Raw genomic sequence first — 19,124 nt, 5'->3', positions numbered from 1 at the left:
AAAAGTGGTTTTGCTGATTCAGCATTTTTTATTCCGCAGGTTTGTTTGAACTGATCCAGTATATACTGGGTTCTTGAGACATATCGACGAATCATGCGAGTCAGAAACAAATACTGGAGAAAAAGCATGACTCATCCATTCAGACCCAACCAAACGATCATATTCACTCTTAATATTCTGGGTCAAAATAAAACATTTCGCGCTATTTTAGATGACGCCTTTCCAACGAAAAAACCGTATGATTCAAATGGCGCCATCTATTACGTGGTCGTTGTAATATTCATCTATGGAGTTAGTATTGTTGCAATGTTGATCGCAGCAACCGTAAGGAGTCGGAGACAAGTTTTGAATTTAGATAAACAAGTGACGTCATATTTACAGAACATTGACCTCATACGACAGAAGGGACAGGCAGAAACAATCCGCAGACAATCACACCAAAGTTTGATTGTTAAAGTTGACTCTAGGGGGCACTACGAACAGCTTCCTCTCATAACCGAAACCAAAGAATTGTCCCCGAAGGAAAAGGAGAGTTTCAATTTTCTAAAGCCTTTGCAGTTTATTGAGAACAAAGCTTTTTCGACAGGTGATATCAATAATAGCCAGAGGATAGAGGAAGAGGAGGATGTAAAAGATGGCACGATTCATCACGGGCCAGCGAAAAGAAGGGAGTCGATAATGTAGTATAGTTTTGTTGGCTATTCAGTTTTACATATTTCTTAGTTTTCTTCCTCTTTGATGGTGCGAAAGTTATTTGAAGGGGTCAGTGCCAAAACGACAATGAATATGACCGATTAGTCATTTGGAAGTGATGCATTACGGAAATGTCACCGGGCAGAATTAAACCAAACTCGGCGATAAAAGTTCTTCAAATATCGTATCTGGTGATGACTTCTTGTAAGCAGCCCTGATTTCTGGTGGTATGAGAACACCGGCTAGCAGGTGGATTACTCCGTTGGTAGCCGCCACATCTGGAAAAGCGACTTCAATAAAGTTCACCCTGTCGCCGCCTGTAAAGGGAATATTGGAATGATTGATTTAATCACGGACGGTGTTGTTATCCGTAGGAAAAAAACCCCTGCATAATGATTGAAACATACATATTAGCATGTATCACGAATGCGCATCGCATTTCTAGTTTTCGTTTGTAAATGATTCAACTATGGAACTAAAGATGGTGTTCAAGTTGGATGTTGCGGGTCGGGCCAGGTTCTAGCTGAAAGCTTTGTCATGATATAGAGCTAGATTATGAGCGATTTATGGCTATTCATTCAAATGACATATAATTATGAAAAACTGTTTTCAGAGTGCTTCCTCACGGGTCTATTGCGCTTAACAACAAATACTCTCGCCATTAAAGCCAAAAAATCGAAAGGAGCTTCTCTTACGGCGCTCACTTAACATCGACCCAAATAGGACACAGGCAAACCAACCAGATTTCAAAGCAGGCGACAACCATAGACAGTGTATAATGAAGAAGTATCAATTGTCAAGATGAGCGATTCTCAAACAAACTTCCGAAGCCACCACCAAATCAGTGTTCAAAACAAATATAGAAAATTCGAAAAAAGTGTTATGAATATTCACCTTCCTTATCTGGACCCTCCTCCTCAATTCTAAGCTGTCCGCCATTCAAGGTTGTTAGGCGATCACCGTCGCGAAGTCCTGCCTCATATATAGTGCCAGCAACGATATGGTAGAGAACAACCTCTGGAAATGATGAAGATTCACATGATGGACGAGGTCGCTGTCAGGCTTATTAGATTAAGATGGCACTGCCACCTGACAGTGATATCAAAATATCTGTGTCAAACGTGGTCACGGATTTGGTTCAACTGTGATGATAGCATCCCACTTGTTTACGCTGTTAAACACTGAGCCAGTGGTCATGCCATGGTCTCCCAATAAAATGACAATTTCTCTCAGCATACTATTTGATTTTTTTCCTTTGAAATCGTTATTTGTGATACCAAGGTATTTTCTTTAGAATAGAGCATCATTGATCATGTATTGTATAACCATACGCTAATGGGTGACTCTCTCGTGCACGGCAGTACAGTGCTGTGATTTCGGTGAGAGGCCGATCTGGTTCTCAGTAGTTCCACAAATATCCAGTTTTCGATGCAATCCATCAGCAGTAGGGAACCCCCGAAACGCCGACGTGAACGCCTATCTCACAGTTCGACCTTCTGATTAACCATGTCGAACAATGGGATAGGCTTCACATTTCCGGAGATTTGCGGAAACTTCTTATTTCTTAATCCGGCAACGTCTTGTGACACCCTGCACCTTGAGTTTTCTCTTGCATGAGTAACAGAGCTGTGCCCTCCCAAACTTTCTAATATTTAGCCTAATTTGTTACATTGGACGAATTCAATGGTAAGTCATTCCGCCCTACCTTTCAACGCAGTACGGTTCTTCATCAGATCCATGAGGGAAGGATTCCTCATTTTTTCGAATGCTTCGTTTTTCGGAGCGAACACAGTGAAGGGACCGTCACCTGAAAAAGGCAGAGGATGACTAACATGACTTAAACATTGCTCACTGTCCAGTTCAGAGTCACCATTCAAAGCCTTTGTACCATCGAACTCGGATGTTGACAAGGAGACTTTAGCGTGATCGTATACTATGATGACCGCTCAAAATGTCATCATCAATGAACGACCATTGATTCTCGTTTAAATTATTCTTTTGGCACATTTTTTAATATCCAAAACACGAATTTGCCACGTTCGATACAATTCTTTCGAAACGTTTTTTTTTACACATTTCTTTCTATTTATATCACGCCCTGACTATTTTTCTCGATACTGTCGATACGATAAGCCGTATCGTTTCAGCTTGAATTCATTGAACCTCTCTACAAGTAAGTGTACATTGTAGATGTATAAAGTTAAGTAAAATGCAGGAGATCATTTAAAGGAAGCGTTTAAATAGTAACTCAAGTTAGAAATAGAAATGAAAAGAAGCACGTACCGTCAAGGGTTTCCGCAACCCCCGCAAGTCCAACGGCCGACATCATCAGCCCTGTGGCGTTCCTTATCTCCGCCATTTCGACGACGATGTCATAAAGTGGCATGGGTAATATGACACGGTCTGTCACGTGAATCACACCATTGGTGGCGTTCTGGTCAGTTTTGATGAGAATGCTTCCGCTAGCTGTCACTACCTAGAAAGTAGAGGTTAGGTATTGAAGGTCAGGTTCTTTCGTTTAAATTCAAAACTGATTTGCCTGAATTTGAGAGGCCAATTATACTAATGGCATCTCCATATATTCTAACAGCACTTGCACACGTACCGGTACATCAATACATTCCAAGTTTCATCGAACTAACCTGTCGACTTCGACAGACGTACAACCATGTTCGTTTCAATTTCATCCCTTCTTATTACATGTACTTCAGTCAGACTGCCTATTGATTGTAGCGACGATAATGATTCACAATTCGACAGGTCTAACGAAATAATAATGACGATCAATGATACCCACCTTTCCATCGAGGTAGATGTTAAACCTCAAATCGACTTCTTTGTCATCGAAAAACAGGAGCGTTGGCACGAGACGTTCATTGTAGAGTTCCGAGGAGTAGACCAACCCGCGGGCGATGTGACCCAGGAGGTTCTGTGCCAGATGGTCCCTGACCTCAACCTTGCCGTGGGGCGAGAGTGCAGCGAATGCCTCGTCGGTGGGAAGGATGATTGTGAATGGCCCTGTGCGAAAGAGGCAATGGTGGAATAAAGGAAGTGTTGGCACCGGTTGCTCAGAAGAATCTGTAGAGACTGACACGTTTATTTCAAAGCGAGTCGACCATGAGGTTGCTATACGCTTCTTGAGCTGGCCCGAGCCCACGATACCAGGCGATAAGGCAGCGAAGTTCTTTCTCCTCAAATGTGTGGTTTTGTATAATATTGCGTACATTCGAGTATTGTTGTTCTCTGGTAGCGTAAAAAAGGACAGCAAAAACGTGAGGTTCGTGACGTAACTGATGGTCACCGCTTGCTATAGATGATCCGTGGGGTGTCCAGGAAGACCAAGCGCAGCTAAGGTTCATCAATTAGTTTGACTCTCCTATGCCAATGGGTGAAAAAAAACGTCGGGCAACCTGACCGCGACTTGAAATAACCCACAGCCATTTGGTAACTCCGAAACATCAAGTACATGTGGTACATGTCGTTCTATGTGATAATAATTTCATGCTCATCATTAGTCGTGATAGTAGTGTTACACAATATCCCCGATTCGGCTATTCTACCACTGAAATTTCGGTCCTTTTCACTCCTACGCCATAGGCCTCTAAAGAAATATAGGAGAGGAGAGTCTATTGAAAACCTGGTAATGCAGGGATGCATTGGTATTTAGCAATCATTTTCGCCCTTAAATGATTTTTATTCAAAAGAAACTATCTCTTACCGTCATTTTGAAGCAACTTCTTTAGGTGAGGAACCTCATCCAAATATTTCACAAACTGAGAGCATCCAAGGTCCTTCGCCAGTGTAACAAGGTTGGTAAAATGGTCCACGTCCTGGCTTACTTTCTTGTTGAAGCCCTCCTTTACGCTTGTCTCCTTAAACTGTGTCAGCATGTGGTCATATTGTTCTACTTTCTGTTCCATCCATTCCACATATGGATCGTAGACAGGGAGGGAGATGGCCTGTGAGATGGCAAGCACCACGAGGAAAACTGTCTTCATCATGACTCCGTGCAGCACGACGGAACGGCGAGGAATAGTGACACCCCAAACAATCCTCACTTCCTAAAAGTACCCCTTACCCCCCCCGACCAAAAGTGCAAATATGCCTAAGCCACTTAAGGCCAGTTCAAATTAAGTGATTGAAGGCCTATGGCATACCACAGTACTCCACTTCTAAAGTGCGAAGAGGTCACTACTGATCAGGCCTTTCAAATCATACGCCTGATATGTAACCTTTTAGAAAGGATTTTAAAGTACAATGGCAGAAACGTTTCATTGTACCTTAATACGTCATGGCGGGCATAATATCATGTACTCTATCGGCCTGAATAGTAATGGAAAGGGCTGTCAGGGTCTACACCGCTAAAACAAGCTCTTCCCATTTATTTGAAAGATTCTGGTTTGAATTAGCAACTCAAAAAACTTATGCTAGTTGAATCTTTCATTAACGAGTGAGTTAGTTTGCATTAGCAATTACCCGGCAAAGTGAAAGATCAAATCGCAAACTGTTTACTTAGAAAAACACCGCACACTACGCATAGGCTTTGGAGCTGTTAAAAGTCGGCGCATAAAGGGAGAAGATGCCTACATGTATCAAACTACAGAGCGACTTTTCCATTTGAGGTCAGAGGTGTACTGCTCCGAAATGATTCTCTTTCTCGTGAATCTGACTCCCCCTGGCATTATAAACTGATCGTTAAATCATCATGCAAACTCAATTTTAATATTTTCCGATGCCCATGGGCAACAATAAGTCTGATGTGTAGCGTCTTCTTATAATGAGCAGTCTGTCCACGTCGTCAGATATATATCAAATTCCGATCCTTAAGGATAGTGTGTCCTGAGCGACCTACAATATCAAAGCAAGTCGATCTACTCCATTTTCGATTGCGTTCTGAGGAAGGACTTTTGTCGTGTCGTCGACGCGCAGGTACGTGTGTTTTATTGCCGATGAACTCGCTGCACCCAGAAGAGACGCATCTCCGAATTTCTCATTGAACTCATATTAAGTATTCTCCATCTCCAGTGCGAGCAACCCAATACCACACTGCACGAACAAGTTTACATCGCTCTTATGTATATCTAGTATCATGTCAGATTTTTTTTGTGTTTTGTATAATGCAAGAATAAGACAAACGGCGCCATTCCCTCCTTTGAGCATCCATAACTTCACCTTCATGCAAGTCAGATACGACATCCCTCATCTCAATAAGCAACTAAACTTGTTAAATTGACAACAATTCTCCAGGTGGTGATGGTATGAATAGTTTGGAGATGATGTCCAATTTCTATGCTGAGCCCTTGGATTAGAATCATGTCCCATAACGATTACAGGTCGCCAGTTTGAAAAGGTCGGTCTCGGAATTTATGCATTTTATAATAGAATAGAAATAAGATAAGCGTGGCCTTATACCCAGGTAGTCTTGTCGGATTCTTTTTTGTCGTCATTTCCTTAACATATAAGCACTTATTTTCAAAAGGTAAACCAATACCTTTACCCACCGTCTTCACTCATAACTAGTTTGTAAATGATAGTGAAATATATCAATACGATCAACGAAGTATGCAGACTTGACTCCAAGAGAATCAACTCGAACTTTAGTGCAAATCCGCCATTGCCGACATCATTGGTGCCACAAATTTTATAATTTTGTAAGTTTTTTAATAGCGTCAAGAATGTGCCGAAATCTCCCAGCCAATCTACTACAGGACAGGACAGGAAAAGTGTCCTATCCTCGGCCCTCCCTGTCAATCCATAACTGCAGAATACATGCAATGCGATACAGATGTTTGGCAGGATGTCGTATTTATATTCTGCCAGAGGAAGCTCTCACTTTATAATGGCTCTGTCCATGCCGAAATGGCCTATCTGAAATTCAAATAACCTTATAGCCAGTGTCGAATGCAGTAATGGCCTCGTTTCATCCAGGACTTTTTAGCGGAGGGAAGTTATAATGATGTAGCCAATGTGTATCTTAAAAACAGAGCCCAGGAACTGTTGATCAACCGTAAAAACTACATCGGATTCCTTACCTTCCTGGTCTAACGATCAGCTCTTTTTCTTACGAAGAAATTATCTTTGTGTGCGGGATGTAAAGTATTTCAAACGAACATTAGCATGGGAAACTTTTTCTCCAGCAGCTTTAAAGTTGGCTGTTTTGGTGTTGTGATCTGCTGTCTGTGCCTTTTATTATACAGCAATCATGGCAATTGAATTAGTCGATAAAATGTAATCACTGTCACAGCTGGAAAGCTATCAGTATATTCTCGATAGATAGCCGCTCCATTACGTCTTCGTTAAAGCAAAACCAGCTTCTGCCTTAAAAAATAATAGTACTCCTTCCTTGACTTGTTTGACGTCATCATGACATTTCTTCCAGCCATTACCAGTATAAGGTATCTCTTGCCCTGCGAAAATCACATGAACAAAGGTCGAATAAAAAGAAAATCGTCTTGATTAGGCTTTGTTTCAAATATTGAAAAAGGTTTTACTAGAAAAGTGAAGCTATTAGCAAATGACATCAAAGAAGCCTGGGAAGGCGTATAGCGCAATAAGCCTTATCTTTTATTCCCAGGGACTGCTCTTAGTAAAACCTTTGAGTTTGCCACTGTGCCTACAATCTAGTTTTTTTCCTTTCCTTTTTTTACAGTTAAATCCTTGTTTTGGCTGATGGAATTTATTGAATTTTCAGCAACTTGCATAAAGCCAAGCTGATGTCTCATCGTGATAGAGACTGTCATCGTGGTCAAAGACTGGCGAAAACCTTTTGAGATAACTGAAAGTGTAGATCATGTACAAACACCATTTTTATCGAAGTTTTTAAAAACTGAGTTGCATATTAACACTATGACATTCTAAAGGTTCAATTTATCTAAGCTATGCTTTTTAAATTCCAAAATACCCGTCACTTTCTCATTTGATTGAACAGCTCTCCAATTCGTGGAAGTACACCAAAGTTGTTAATTAGTGAAATCTCGAAATATTTGACAACCGATTCACTGCAGATACATGTATCAGTTCAAAACTAACATACTCTACCCATTTACTAATTGGTTCTCTGCAAATGCAATCAACCTATTTTCCAGACTGCTTTGTTGACATAAGCAGTCACCAGCTTACAGGTTTCATGTAATTTTTTTACTGAATCATGGGCACATTTAGGTGTTCTGTTTAAAGGAAATTTCTCGGAAAATGTTAGAATAAAAAGCCTGTCATATTTGCGGAGTCATTGCATTGTCATAGTCAGATGATGATTTTATCTGATTCATAAGTTTTTTTTAAATTCCGTATATTTGGTAACTCTTATGATTGTTCAATGTGAAAAACGTCTGTGATTCATTGCACGTGTCCTTCAAAATAAATATAGTACAAAAATGATTGTTTTGCAGAAATCTATCGACCGTGGATATGGATAAAAAAACGATAGTTAATATTACGGATCTATTGCAATATTATATATCCCTGTTAAAAGCAGGAACGTAAAACGCATTCCATGTCCGTACTTTGTACATTAGGCCATCCGCAAATGTATGCCATTGTTGTCAAAAGCATTGGCAGCCAATATCACGTTACAGTCATATTCGTCAAACTACGTCCTTATGCGGTTGAGTAGGCGGAACATTGGGATTTCCTATACCTAGTCCATTAAATATGCATCGTATGGAGGGCTACTTAGACGCAGAACCATCGCAATGTTCATTTATTCATTAGCAGGATTTGTATCTTTCAACAATGACGTTAAAAGTGCTTGTTGCTGCCTAAAACCAGCTTTTAAATGTTGTTTGCTCAAATTTCTGGTCTTGATATATAGAGTGCTTGCGTAAACGGTGATACACAATTTCGAATTAAATTTCGAACAAAAGGTATATAAAGGCGAATATTCTCTTCATACTTTTGATTCGTCACTGAACAGGCAAACCTTACCATGCTTAATAAAACCCTCATCATTATCATTCTAATGTCATCAATATAAAAGTAATGTATCATCCTGCTGACTGTGTGGTGGCGTCATCACTGCTACATCCGCTCCAATACGTGACGCATCAGCGCACCTGCAGCTAATCACGCTTTGGCAACCTTTTTACCAAAGCATCACCGGCAGCTAATAGTAAGAACCAAGTGATGAGGTTGTGTAACTCCAAGCACGATGATATTATTCCCTGGGTCATTAGTTGACGAGTGTAAGCCTGTTTTCAAAGCGTAAGACGTGCTAATATGTGATATGGATCATTTAGTTTCTGCGGTAGATTCGGTGTAAGAAATACATGTAGTTTACACATCCAAATTTCAAGTGAATGTATCGTCTAGTGAAGATTATGTAGTATGAGAATCACCTGGGATGCCAAACCTCCTCCCTTACAGGACGTTTACTGTTTTTTGCAAGGGTTTCAACAACAACAACGATAATAGCGAGTGCAGTGCATCCCCTTACAGAGGTTGTTGAATGCCAGGCTATCGAAGGCGGCATTTACAAAACTGTCATAGTCGTTTGTGAAACTGTGGAATAGATTAAATCATGAACTTTACCAGCACAGAAATTGGCGATTCCCAAAATAATACGTCATTCGACCAACAACCCGACCAAATAGACGAGTCGAAGTGTTTCACGCAAAAGTCATTAACTTTGATGAGACAAGTGGGCTGCGCAGACACTCCATCGACAATAGACAATTATGCCACCATGACAGAAAGATCTTTGGCTGCAATTAACTGCATGTTACCAGCAATGCTGATGATACTAATTGAAAACTAAGGCTGAATTGATGCAAGCACCAAATGGCCATCGCGTAATCTACCATCTTTATCTATTTCTGTCTGCGCCAAAGTTCTTTCCTGCCTCCGGGCTGTAGTATCAGCCGTAATAAGGTATTGATCATCTCCTAAAATCAATGCCATGAAAGCGTTTGCAATTCCGATGAATAATAGTGTGATAATTGCGATTAGTAACATTCAAAACACAGCTTGATATTTTAGGAGAATAGAAATGAGTCATTTAGTAGGGTACAGGTGAGAAGCAGTTGTAAGATACTGACGAAAAATCAAACAGTCGTTCAGCGTGGACAATAACGACTGTTCTGGCATTTCATTGCAAACAAAAAACACTTGTCCTCATCTGCCGGTCTGTTTAGAACGCGGGGACCCAAGTTTGCTTTAAATGGTAATACATCGAAGCTAAAACGGTATCAAAATGCAACTATTAGCAAAAGTGAGGTGACCGAAATAGCCTGTGCTACTTTCCTGTCCAGATGCAATCGATGCTATTTACATCAATTGGCACCAAAAAGATACTCGAGTGAGTCAAGTTGTCCCTATTCCTTGATGCTGCGGAAATTATTTTGAGATGAGAGTTGTTTCGGACGACGCAAAGAAGCTATTCCAACAAAAAGTGCGAGGAGGGACACATCCGTGTAAGACAGATGCGACTAAGATGAGGGCTGAAGCCGAGCCAGGGTAAATATCGTCTTGCGCTGACCGGTGGTTTTCTAAGCCCAAACTATATATTTCGCGCAACTATGGGTACCGTAATACTAAAAGGGTTTTTTTCGGCCAGCACAAATACATGTATGCAGCACTGCAAGTTTTTGAGTTTCTGAAAAAACTCTTATTAAAGGATTTCTAAGGGACACGGCATTTCGGTGAAAAAAAACGTCCTCTATACGAAGAGTTGCATTCATGTGTTGATCAAAACACCCTTAAAGGTTTTCAAAAGCCCAAAAACTTTAACTTCTAGCATTGCACGAAGGTAAGAGCGGCAACACAATGGTAAAATTTGATTCCTGTATCAATTACTCATGTAGTAGCAGCCTGACGGCCTGAGCCAAGTTATCGCAAAGTGGCGAACAGATCGAACCGGAATATGCGCGGGCGGGGGTTGTTGTGTTTGATGCGCGTCAGCGCTGTGACGCATCGTGTATCGAGCTTGTTATAAACTGGCCGCTGATGCTGTAACTGCCACTATGACAAACGCGCGGCAAGGAAGCCAGTCATCCGCTTTTCTCGTCTAGTTAATATCTTTTAACCTGTGTTCGTTTGGATATTTAGTTAGTCTCAGCTCTTGTGATGCGTGGAGTTAGTTCAGAGAGGAGTTGCTGAAGAACGATACCTTGCAGGTAAAGTCTTTTTTAATTCCTTGAAGTCGAGTCGCTGTACTTGGGTTAATCGTCATCTGATGCAAATGCAGCTGCAACTGATGTCATTTCTTTTCAGCATGTAGTCATAGGCAATATAGAATCAAAGTAATTTATGAGCTTGGTCGAGTTTGGTCGATTATACAGTTCAAAAGTTTATTCTTGGCCTCAAGTAGTTTTCAAAGTGTTCAAGTCCTCTGATGGAGCTAGGCTATCGTATTACCCGAAATAATTCGGAATATATATATGTTCAACTTTGGAGCAAAGTTTTCTACTTAGACGAGCTTATGAAACGAGTTAACAGCATTCTAAAAAAACCACTCATTGGTATATATGTAGCGATAATTCCGCGTCAATAACGATGGTTGACCTTTTTTTCTTTCACATTATATTGATTGGCAGTAATTGTCTTGATCGGGATCAACAACATCATCATTGGTAGTACATGTACTTGGTCGTGCGATACTAACACTGACAGAATACCGCATGAAAGGTGTGAACCAAGATACAACTCCCCGTTTATTTTAAATGCAATTCAACATGATAAGACAATACATGTATTTGTTCTGTCGTGATTTTTACGGCTTGCGGCCAAAAAAAAGTTGTATTGCCGATATTTCAGATTTGCTGGCTTTATCTTTAAAACGATATTCTTACAAGTACAACTGATTTTTATGTATATTCCTCTTATTTCGTTGTACTCACCGTCACTTAGGGTTTTTTCATTTCGCTGAACAACCTCTACGGCGTGCATATTAGTGTTGGCCGAAGACCCTCAAAGGGTTTTCACCAAATCTCAAGTGCAGTGGTAGTAATCCGAGAACGAACGAATGATTCTGTCCGCCGCTACAATTGTAATCAATGGCCTTGGTCTCACCAGCTATTCTTGAAGAATCATTGAATAACTCATTCTTGAGGGGCTGGGGCCGTAATTTTGTTTCACACTACCGCCTTGATCATGACCAACCCATCTGGGATGGTAGTATCATTAGCGCTACATGATGTAGTTGCAATCTTCAAAGTGAACGGCACCAGTCATAACCACAATTTCCAAGGTCCTTGACCTTTATCACGTCTTGTTTGTCCCCAAACCGCTTGAGAGATGCTTTAAAAACTGTCTGATTGAACAGGCAGTTGAATTGACTAAGTGAAAGCCAATTTCAACATAATACATCAATCAGACGGCCAGGAATTGATAGCCTCCTTGGAGAACTGCATACGTAATTGCGGGGAACGTCGAAAATGAATTGAATTAGCAATGGAACTGTTTAGGTAAATTGGCCTAATCACATTTGAAAGCGACAGACACTCATCAGCCTAAAATGGCGACGTTGTCGGAAATGTATTCTGAAATGGCCTATCCTGCTGCTAAATTGGGGTGTCTGCAAGGCAATGAGCTGAACCCACCCGCCTGTCATCATTGATAAGAGTACAGAGACGTCTACTGGCAGAAACATTCTGGGGTGTCGCCATCGTCATCAGGTGTAAGTGGTCGCCCCGTATAATGTGGCCAATCTTTGCTATATATTGGACGTCATCAATACAAAAGCAGAAATGAGAATTTAACAGAAAACATATTCTGTGATCAAGATCAATTCAGACACCCGAGGAAGTACATTTGTCACCCTCATCAGAGCATTCCTCTGGGTGGGATGACGCCGATCCACTCCGTCGGTAGTGTAGACAAAAGAGGCGTTGTTGCAACTGATCGTTCGAGGGCAACTTCCCTGAAAGAAGGGAGGGACCTTGTTTCAGGTCAGTCTGCCTACGATGCATCTCGCTCGAGTTCAAAGCCGTTTGGAAGTTGCCAGCGGTTCTTCTATAGTTACCATTACCACTCGTTTCCTTTTTACTCTAGAGCTACAGAAGAAAATACTCTTAGACACTCTCAAAGAAATCCGGACTAAATACCCATCTGACGATTTCAAACGGGTAGTAATTGGCCTCTGTGAGATTCTTCGAAAGGGTTCGATTGACTTTGAGCCAGGTATAGACGTGGGATATTAACGCCACGAAGACTACAGGGCTGCCCAAAGTAATTTTACATTTAGTCATCAGCCTTCGGCTCGGTTCTGACAAACTTGACATGACCGACCTGACAAACTTCGGGATGTTAGAGGGAAATTCGTGGCGACTGGTGAGAATGTGTGCTTAATTAATCCAAAATTGGTGTTCGGTTGTCAAGATTAACACATTCCGACATGTCCTCTTCTTCAGAAACGTCCTTGTCACATGCTGCAGCTGAACGATTCTAACTCCAGTTGGTTTATGTCTAGATGGACTAAGATGTAGTTGCATCAAAGCAAAAAAATTCAAAAAAGACCAAAAACACTGTTGTAATAACTGATGTGTCACTGTAACTATCCTATTAAGTATAATCCATCCCTAGCATAGAGTGCATCAGAAATTGTTCGCAATAAAGTTCTACAAACTTTCGGATGGAGTCCTGCATCGTCCTCAGCCTAGGACCATTGAAAAGCACGCATTGACCTTTATAATACCCTGAACTGATGATAATTTTTTAAGGCGGGTATATTAAAAAAATAACACAGTTTACGCGTACTCTACCCACTCGAACTTACCACGGATTTGATATACTATCATTGATCCGAAGCGTACATGTATAAAGGCGATTGTCATCTTTTCATCCATGTAGACGACCACAAAGTCAACAAGATTATGGTGTTTGCGCTGAGTAAATGTGGATAACTGAGTTGTTCGAAAGATGGCGATTACAGGACGTATCTGTGTGAGTGAGTGCTCATGAGACGAATATTTCGATCGATCGCCTTTTAAGCGATTCAATTTGTCGAGCTGCTTATCGTGTTTACTCAAGTAGATACTGCCATGTATCATAGAGGTCGGTCGTTTGGTACTACATGGAGGGTGGATTATGATCAACATAAAACAAAAGCTCGTCATTGGGCTGTCCGATGATGGATTTTAAAGACTGCATCATGCAGCTCCCGCGTGGTGTCGTTTTGCCCAATCGACTGTCAAGTATGTTGTCTAATTTTTTTCACCGGAATTGGCCAGACGACCTACAAATCTCACTTTTAACGAATGACCATTTACTTTTACTTTTACTTTCACTTGACTTTTAAGACCCACTGTTCAAATTTGCGACATTATACCTCGGGCATTAAAATGTCAATGTGGAGGGAACCGGATGATGACGTCTTCCTCTACCTACATGTATAAGTAAAAGTCACCATCTTGCCACTCTCAACCGATTTTCTCCCAAATGTGTTGAATTGCTGTCTGTCACTACATCACGACATCTCGAAACGGAAACCCCAGCATCGATGGAAGTTGATGTCGATGATAATGGGTATCTTCCGTTTTCTGCAACGAGAACCGCGTTGACGGCGTATAAGGAGAGAATGGCAATTTTATTTTTGAACGCGCCACTCTTCCTTTTTGGCAATGGGGAAAAGCCGGCAGAATTTGAGAATTTTCCGATGAACAGGTATTTGGGAGCTTTTAAGAATATTCACCTCGGTCTATAATCAGCCTGAGGAGATAGTAAATCCAATCACCATTAAGACTGCCGCAGTATAAAGGGGATCATCCCTTTACATTACCCGGGTCCTGGTCATTGTGGTTTTCTGTTTCCCAAGTTCTATCGCCCGGATTGGGCAATAGCCTAGCAGCCTAGTCTTTAACTTGATCCTGGACAGAGCAATAAAAAATTGTGTTAAATTCCCAAAATGGCTTCTTCCGCCAACTTAATTTCCCGCGGCTCGGCCGTGCATTCTATCTATGTGTGATCAGACAAGAAAGGGCACAGCCTCATCTAGTCATTCTTTCACGCCATGATTGTTCGGGCAGACAAGTCGATCAATTCTGCCGTGGCTGCAGTCCATTCGAAGGCGTTGATTGCCTATTCCTTTGCCGTCTCGTTGAGCGCTCCACGAGCAATTGCGCGGGATCAAATGTTTGTCGGGATGTCTGGTTGTCACACGCCGCGCTGTCCGGGAGTGAAATGTCTTTATATACAAAATAATTTGATTTCCGCTAAGCAACTGCACCACAAGAAACGCTTTGTGGGGTCAAATACTTGCTGCGTCCCCGAGTATTATGTCGCTAGACATTTTCATAGAGGCTTATTGAGCTTCCTATTCACACTCGGCCACTGATTTATTATGGATAATTTATTTGATCATGATCTTTGACAGCGCATGGCGAATAAAGTAGTTCTCAGGAAGAGCCGAAGCGCGGCGACTGTCATAGATCCCACTCCAAAGAGACACCAGCCATGGGCATGGCAGCTAATTGTCTTAGCGCGGATCTCGATCCCTTGCCAGCTTACCGGGACCATTTATCCCATTTCCATTAAACCATCTAGGCTCATGCCTCATTGATTTTATCTTTGCAGTGTGCAGCGAAGGCTCCAGATTACATCCATCATGGCGCTGGGATCCATCGGACCATTCATTCACCTTATCCTACAGCTTTTTATACTAGCAAGCCAATACACAGGTATTTGGAAACGGATTAAAATTGAAATTTCTTTCTATAAAAAAAGTACATGTCGTCATTTCATGTCGTTGTCATTCTCGTCCGAATCCACAGCCAGGATGAGATTGTTTTGACCGAGGAGGGGCGTTTTCCAAAATTTAGGTAACTTTTGCGGACAGTTTCAAAGATTTCCCGGCACTCGGGATTTTCATGCTCAAGATCAACGATTTTTATCGAACACATAAGAGCAGGTGATAAGATCAGATGCGATTGATGGTAAAATTCCTCTTTTCAGTGTACGGCCGATACCTCCAACGAAGCTACATACAGGAATGGAAAGGTGGTGTAATACCATTTAGATTCAGGGAATCAGATTTCAGTGAGTAATGCAAATATTTGATTTATGCAAATCGAGTTACTCCTGCTTCATCCGAGGCTACATCAATAAGATGTCGGTTGATCGGCTGCACATCTTAAGACGCTTAATTTTGTGGTCTTGATTTGCACAAGATCGCCGGAGAAGACAACCTTGCTTTTCTCCAAACCGCTCAAACCATAAAACATTCTCTATGCCCACACATATTAGTATTTCCATTCTACCATGTCTTCACGAACGTGTGATTTAATCCACGCAACTTGGAGAATAGTAAATCCAAAATGGCGGCCTGTGTTGGCAGTCGTATACGTGGAACGACGCCATCAATAAATGCTGTTCCGGGGCTGCGCAGGAGATGTCATCAGCGAATACGTTCATGTTGATCAACGTGCTTTTTTCCCGATCTGACCTGTGTTGCCTGTGAAAGGAAGGGAAGCTTAGCCATGTTCGTTGTCCCAGACTCAAGATTGACCTCTCTTATACATGTTGAATGCAATTCTCTCCTCTGTTTTTAGGTGAAAGCGAAAAACTGTACATATACTCGGTGATGGAAGAGATAATGACGGCGTCCGGGTGTATCAAGTTTAAACGAAGCAATGAATACAATGACTATCTAGAGATTCAGCGAGGAAGCAGGTGGGTCAGAGTTTAAACCGAGAAATTAAACTGAAACCGATGTCATTACAAGAAGCGGCCTGGAATTCAATCCATTGACACTATACATGTATGTTTAGACGAGACTGACGCGGTCATTTATGTTGCTAACCCATACCAGAATGCCTACAAGGAAGCTTGTTGCTACTGTGACATCACTTATAAATGACTTCCATTTCTTGACGACTTCATGCAGCTAGTAGTAGTATGTAAGTGACATTGGGAAGATATTGACCTTTTTAATTTAGTTTTGAATGACATTGGAACATAATGTTGTGTGACCTTTGCCTTGGTATACATGAAACATATTTCAGACGTTGGCCATATAAAAGTAGGTCAATTTGTTCCATAATCACTCGCATAAAGATACGTGCTGGTCTTTTGTAGGTGCATACAGTGATGATTTGATGCACATTAGAAATTAAAATCCATTGTTTTCTTGAAGTGGTAAAACGTGTGTTGAGGTCCTGTCGTATCACCACTTATCATAACTACATTAACTAAATACACTTTCACACTGAGACCGTGCATCATTTTGATAATTTTTTAATCTGTAAAGAGGATCCTGCCAAATGATGTGATGGCTCTAACAATCATCCTGCATTACACCCCTGGGCACAGGAAGACACGCCTGCGGTATGGAAAGGTCACAGGGCCACGTACAAATACCCCATGGGCTCACAGAAATAACCTTTTCTGCACGACATTTCTGAGTCATATAAAACCTTTGCGACCTTAGTGGAAGCGACAAACCCTCGGGAAATTAACCTGTAACTGAATAATGGCCGACAAGAACGTGAAGGGGTGTCTTGATAATTGTGTAAGTCACTAGACAGGGTCATAATCAGGCATATTCATTCGAGTGCGGCTGCCTATGGTCCATGGGTTTATGTCAGATGTTGGACCCAATATTGTCCAGTCTTAACGAACAGCTACCTAATCTCTGAGGCTTGTTTGTCTCTTGGATATCCCCTGGAGAGGCGTGGGTTGGAGCAATGTGTCAGAATCAGCGTGGCCATGTCAGCTCCTCAGGGAACCAATAAGGGGCAAGATATGCCGGGTACTCGAATCTGATATCAGACAAATGGCCTCAGATAAGCATGATATATTGTAACACACGGGGACAATCAACTATCGAATTTGCCAGTTCATAGTGTCGGATATTTGTTTCAAATTGTCCGCAGCATATTGCTGACAAAATAATTTTTCACCTGCTCGTTGAAACATTCCGAGGGAGAACTTTTTCCTTGATCTGGCGAGCTACATGTCGTTTTAACAAATAAGCATGGATAGATATGATGCACAGTTAAAAAATCAAAAGTCACACGCTAAAATGATAATAGTGGTAACTTATGAAGTATTTTATACACCTTTTCTGCGTTTAGGTCTTGCTAAACTTACAAATGTATCATAATCATGACAATTTCTTTCAGCTGCACGTCTTACGTTGGACGCCAGGGCGGACAGCAGCCCCTGTACGTATCCGCCGAGTGCCTTGGTGCCAATGGTCGAGAGAGGATGCTTCATACATTCATGCATTCCCTTGGATTCCAGGAGGAGTTCAGACGACCCGACCGCGACAAATACATCAAAATTTATATGAAAAATCTAAAAGAACGTGAGTTGAGTTTTTGTTCTTGATCTTGTTGTATCCTATTCGAATAACTTGTTTATATTCATTGGAAAAACAATAAGGCTACTGTATTGAGATTCAGGCTTTGTGTGGAAAAACTGCATAATGCCGTTTGCCTTGGTTATAAACCCATTAGCCAGAAACCATCAGCTAGTATCATTTCTTTATAGAGAACAGGTCATCTTCTACATATTTTATATTCACTTCGACCATCATCGTATGAACGTTTTGTTTTTTCCCTTTATAGGCGACAGGAAACGATTCAAAAAATTAAAGTGGTATTACTTCATGGACTATTTGGATACCCCTTACGACCTCATGTCCGTCATGCACCCACCATCCAAGTATTTCAGCGCAAACGGAAAAGACACTATAAGGTTAAAGAATCGAAAACCGTTACCAGAGCATAAGGGACTCAGCCGGATTGACGTGCAGAGGTTACGGAATATATGCTATACGTTTTATAAGTAGAGAAGCGGAAAAAGAACGTAGCATACGCTGTGTTGTGATGGATGCGTTATGACATCAACTTATAATAACTATTGACAAATAGACTTATCTTATTCTCTTACAGTGTTATAGACATCGTGGTGACCAAAGAATTCGAACGACACAGTTAAATCCTCAATTGGAGTAGGAAATTTATAAACTTTTTCGTGAAAAACAACACGTCAGTGCGGCGTGCAGTGATCATGCATGTGGCGATGTACATGTATTGTCACTATCACTCTACTTTCGTTGTAAAGGCATGTTTTGTAGTCACTGTGCCGGTTTTGGTAGTTTTGGATCCTCACCAACTTTTTAATTTTTAAATGCCCAATGCAGCAATAATATGATAAATGCGAAGTAGTAATTATCTCACGTAATCGTATCCGAATTCCCACTAGTGCTATCATTGGAGGTAAGGCTTGGTGATGAAGATTGGTAATACTTGTATTATGTGCTGTGAATAAAGTCATCTAGAGCAGTTTCTAGGGAAATGTTTCGTTAATGATAATGAATTCATTTAAAGTCAGGAGGAGGAAGCTACGATGCCAATGGCATCTTTGTAATTTATTTTCAGATCATAATAATATTTGATTTTAATGCATCATTATATGTGTTGTTTCTTATGTGTTTTGTGAGCCAACGGGTCAAGGCCAATATCACTCATGGCCTCTCGACACTTTGTCATTGCGTG

General features: G+C 41.2%; 2 protein-coding genes across 2 annotated transcripts; one reads left to right on the top strand and one right to left on the bottom strand.

Moving 5' to 3' along the window:
* Nucleotides 1-834: 834 nt before the first annotated feature.
* LOC135485642 (transforming growth factor-beta-induced protein ig-h3-like) lies at nucleotides 835-4,771 on the bottom strand. The gene is made up of 6 exons (XM_064767925.1): nucleotides 4,412-4,771; nucleotides 3,491-3,711; nucleotides 2,977-3,169; nucleotides 2,399-2,500; nucleotides 1,588-1,710; nucleotides 835-1,010 (listed from the first exon to the last, which is right to left on the bottom strand). Exons 1-6 carry the CDS (start codon nucleotides 4,692-4,694, stop codon nucleotides 841-843), a joined length of 1,092 nt encoding a protein of 363 aa, XP_064623995.1. The 5' UTR covers nucleotides 4,695-4,771; the 3' UTR covers nucleotides 835-840.
* Nucleotides 4,772-10,587: 5,816 nt separating this feature from the next.
* On the top strand, nucleotides 10,588-19,037 carry LOC135497982 (zinc metalloproteinase nas-6-like). Its single transcript, XM_064788090.1, has 6 exons — nucleotides 10,588-10,802; nucleotides 15,199-15,302; nucleotides 15,577-15,660; nucleotides 16,173-16,293; nucleotides 17,745-17,929; nucleotides 18,192-19,037. Exons 2-6 carry the CDS (start codon nucleotides 15,230-15,232, stop codon nucleotides 18,413-18,415), a joined length of 687 nt encoding a protein of 228 aa, XP_064644160.1. The 5' UTR covers nucleotides 10,588-10,802; nucleotides 15,199-15,229; the 3' UTR covers nucleotides 18,416-19,037.
* Nucleotides 19,038-19,124: the final 87 nt, after the last annotated feature.

This window comes from Lineus longissimus, chromosome 1 (assembly GCF_910592395.1).
Source record: "Lineus longissimus chromosome 1, tnLinLong1.2, whole genome shotgun sequence".
Classification (NCBI taxonomy): Eukaryota; Metazoa; Nemertea; class Pilidiophora; order Heteronemertea; family Lineidae; genus Lineus; species Lineus longissimus.
The sequence above is the reverse complement of the archived record's forward strand: the minus strand, read 5'-3'. Positions and strand labels throughout refer to the sequence as shown.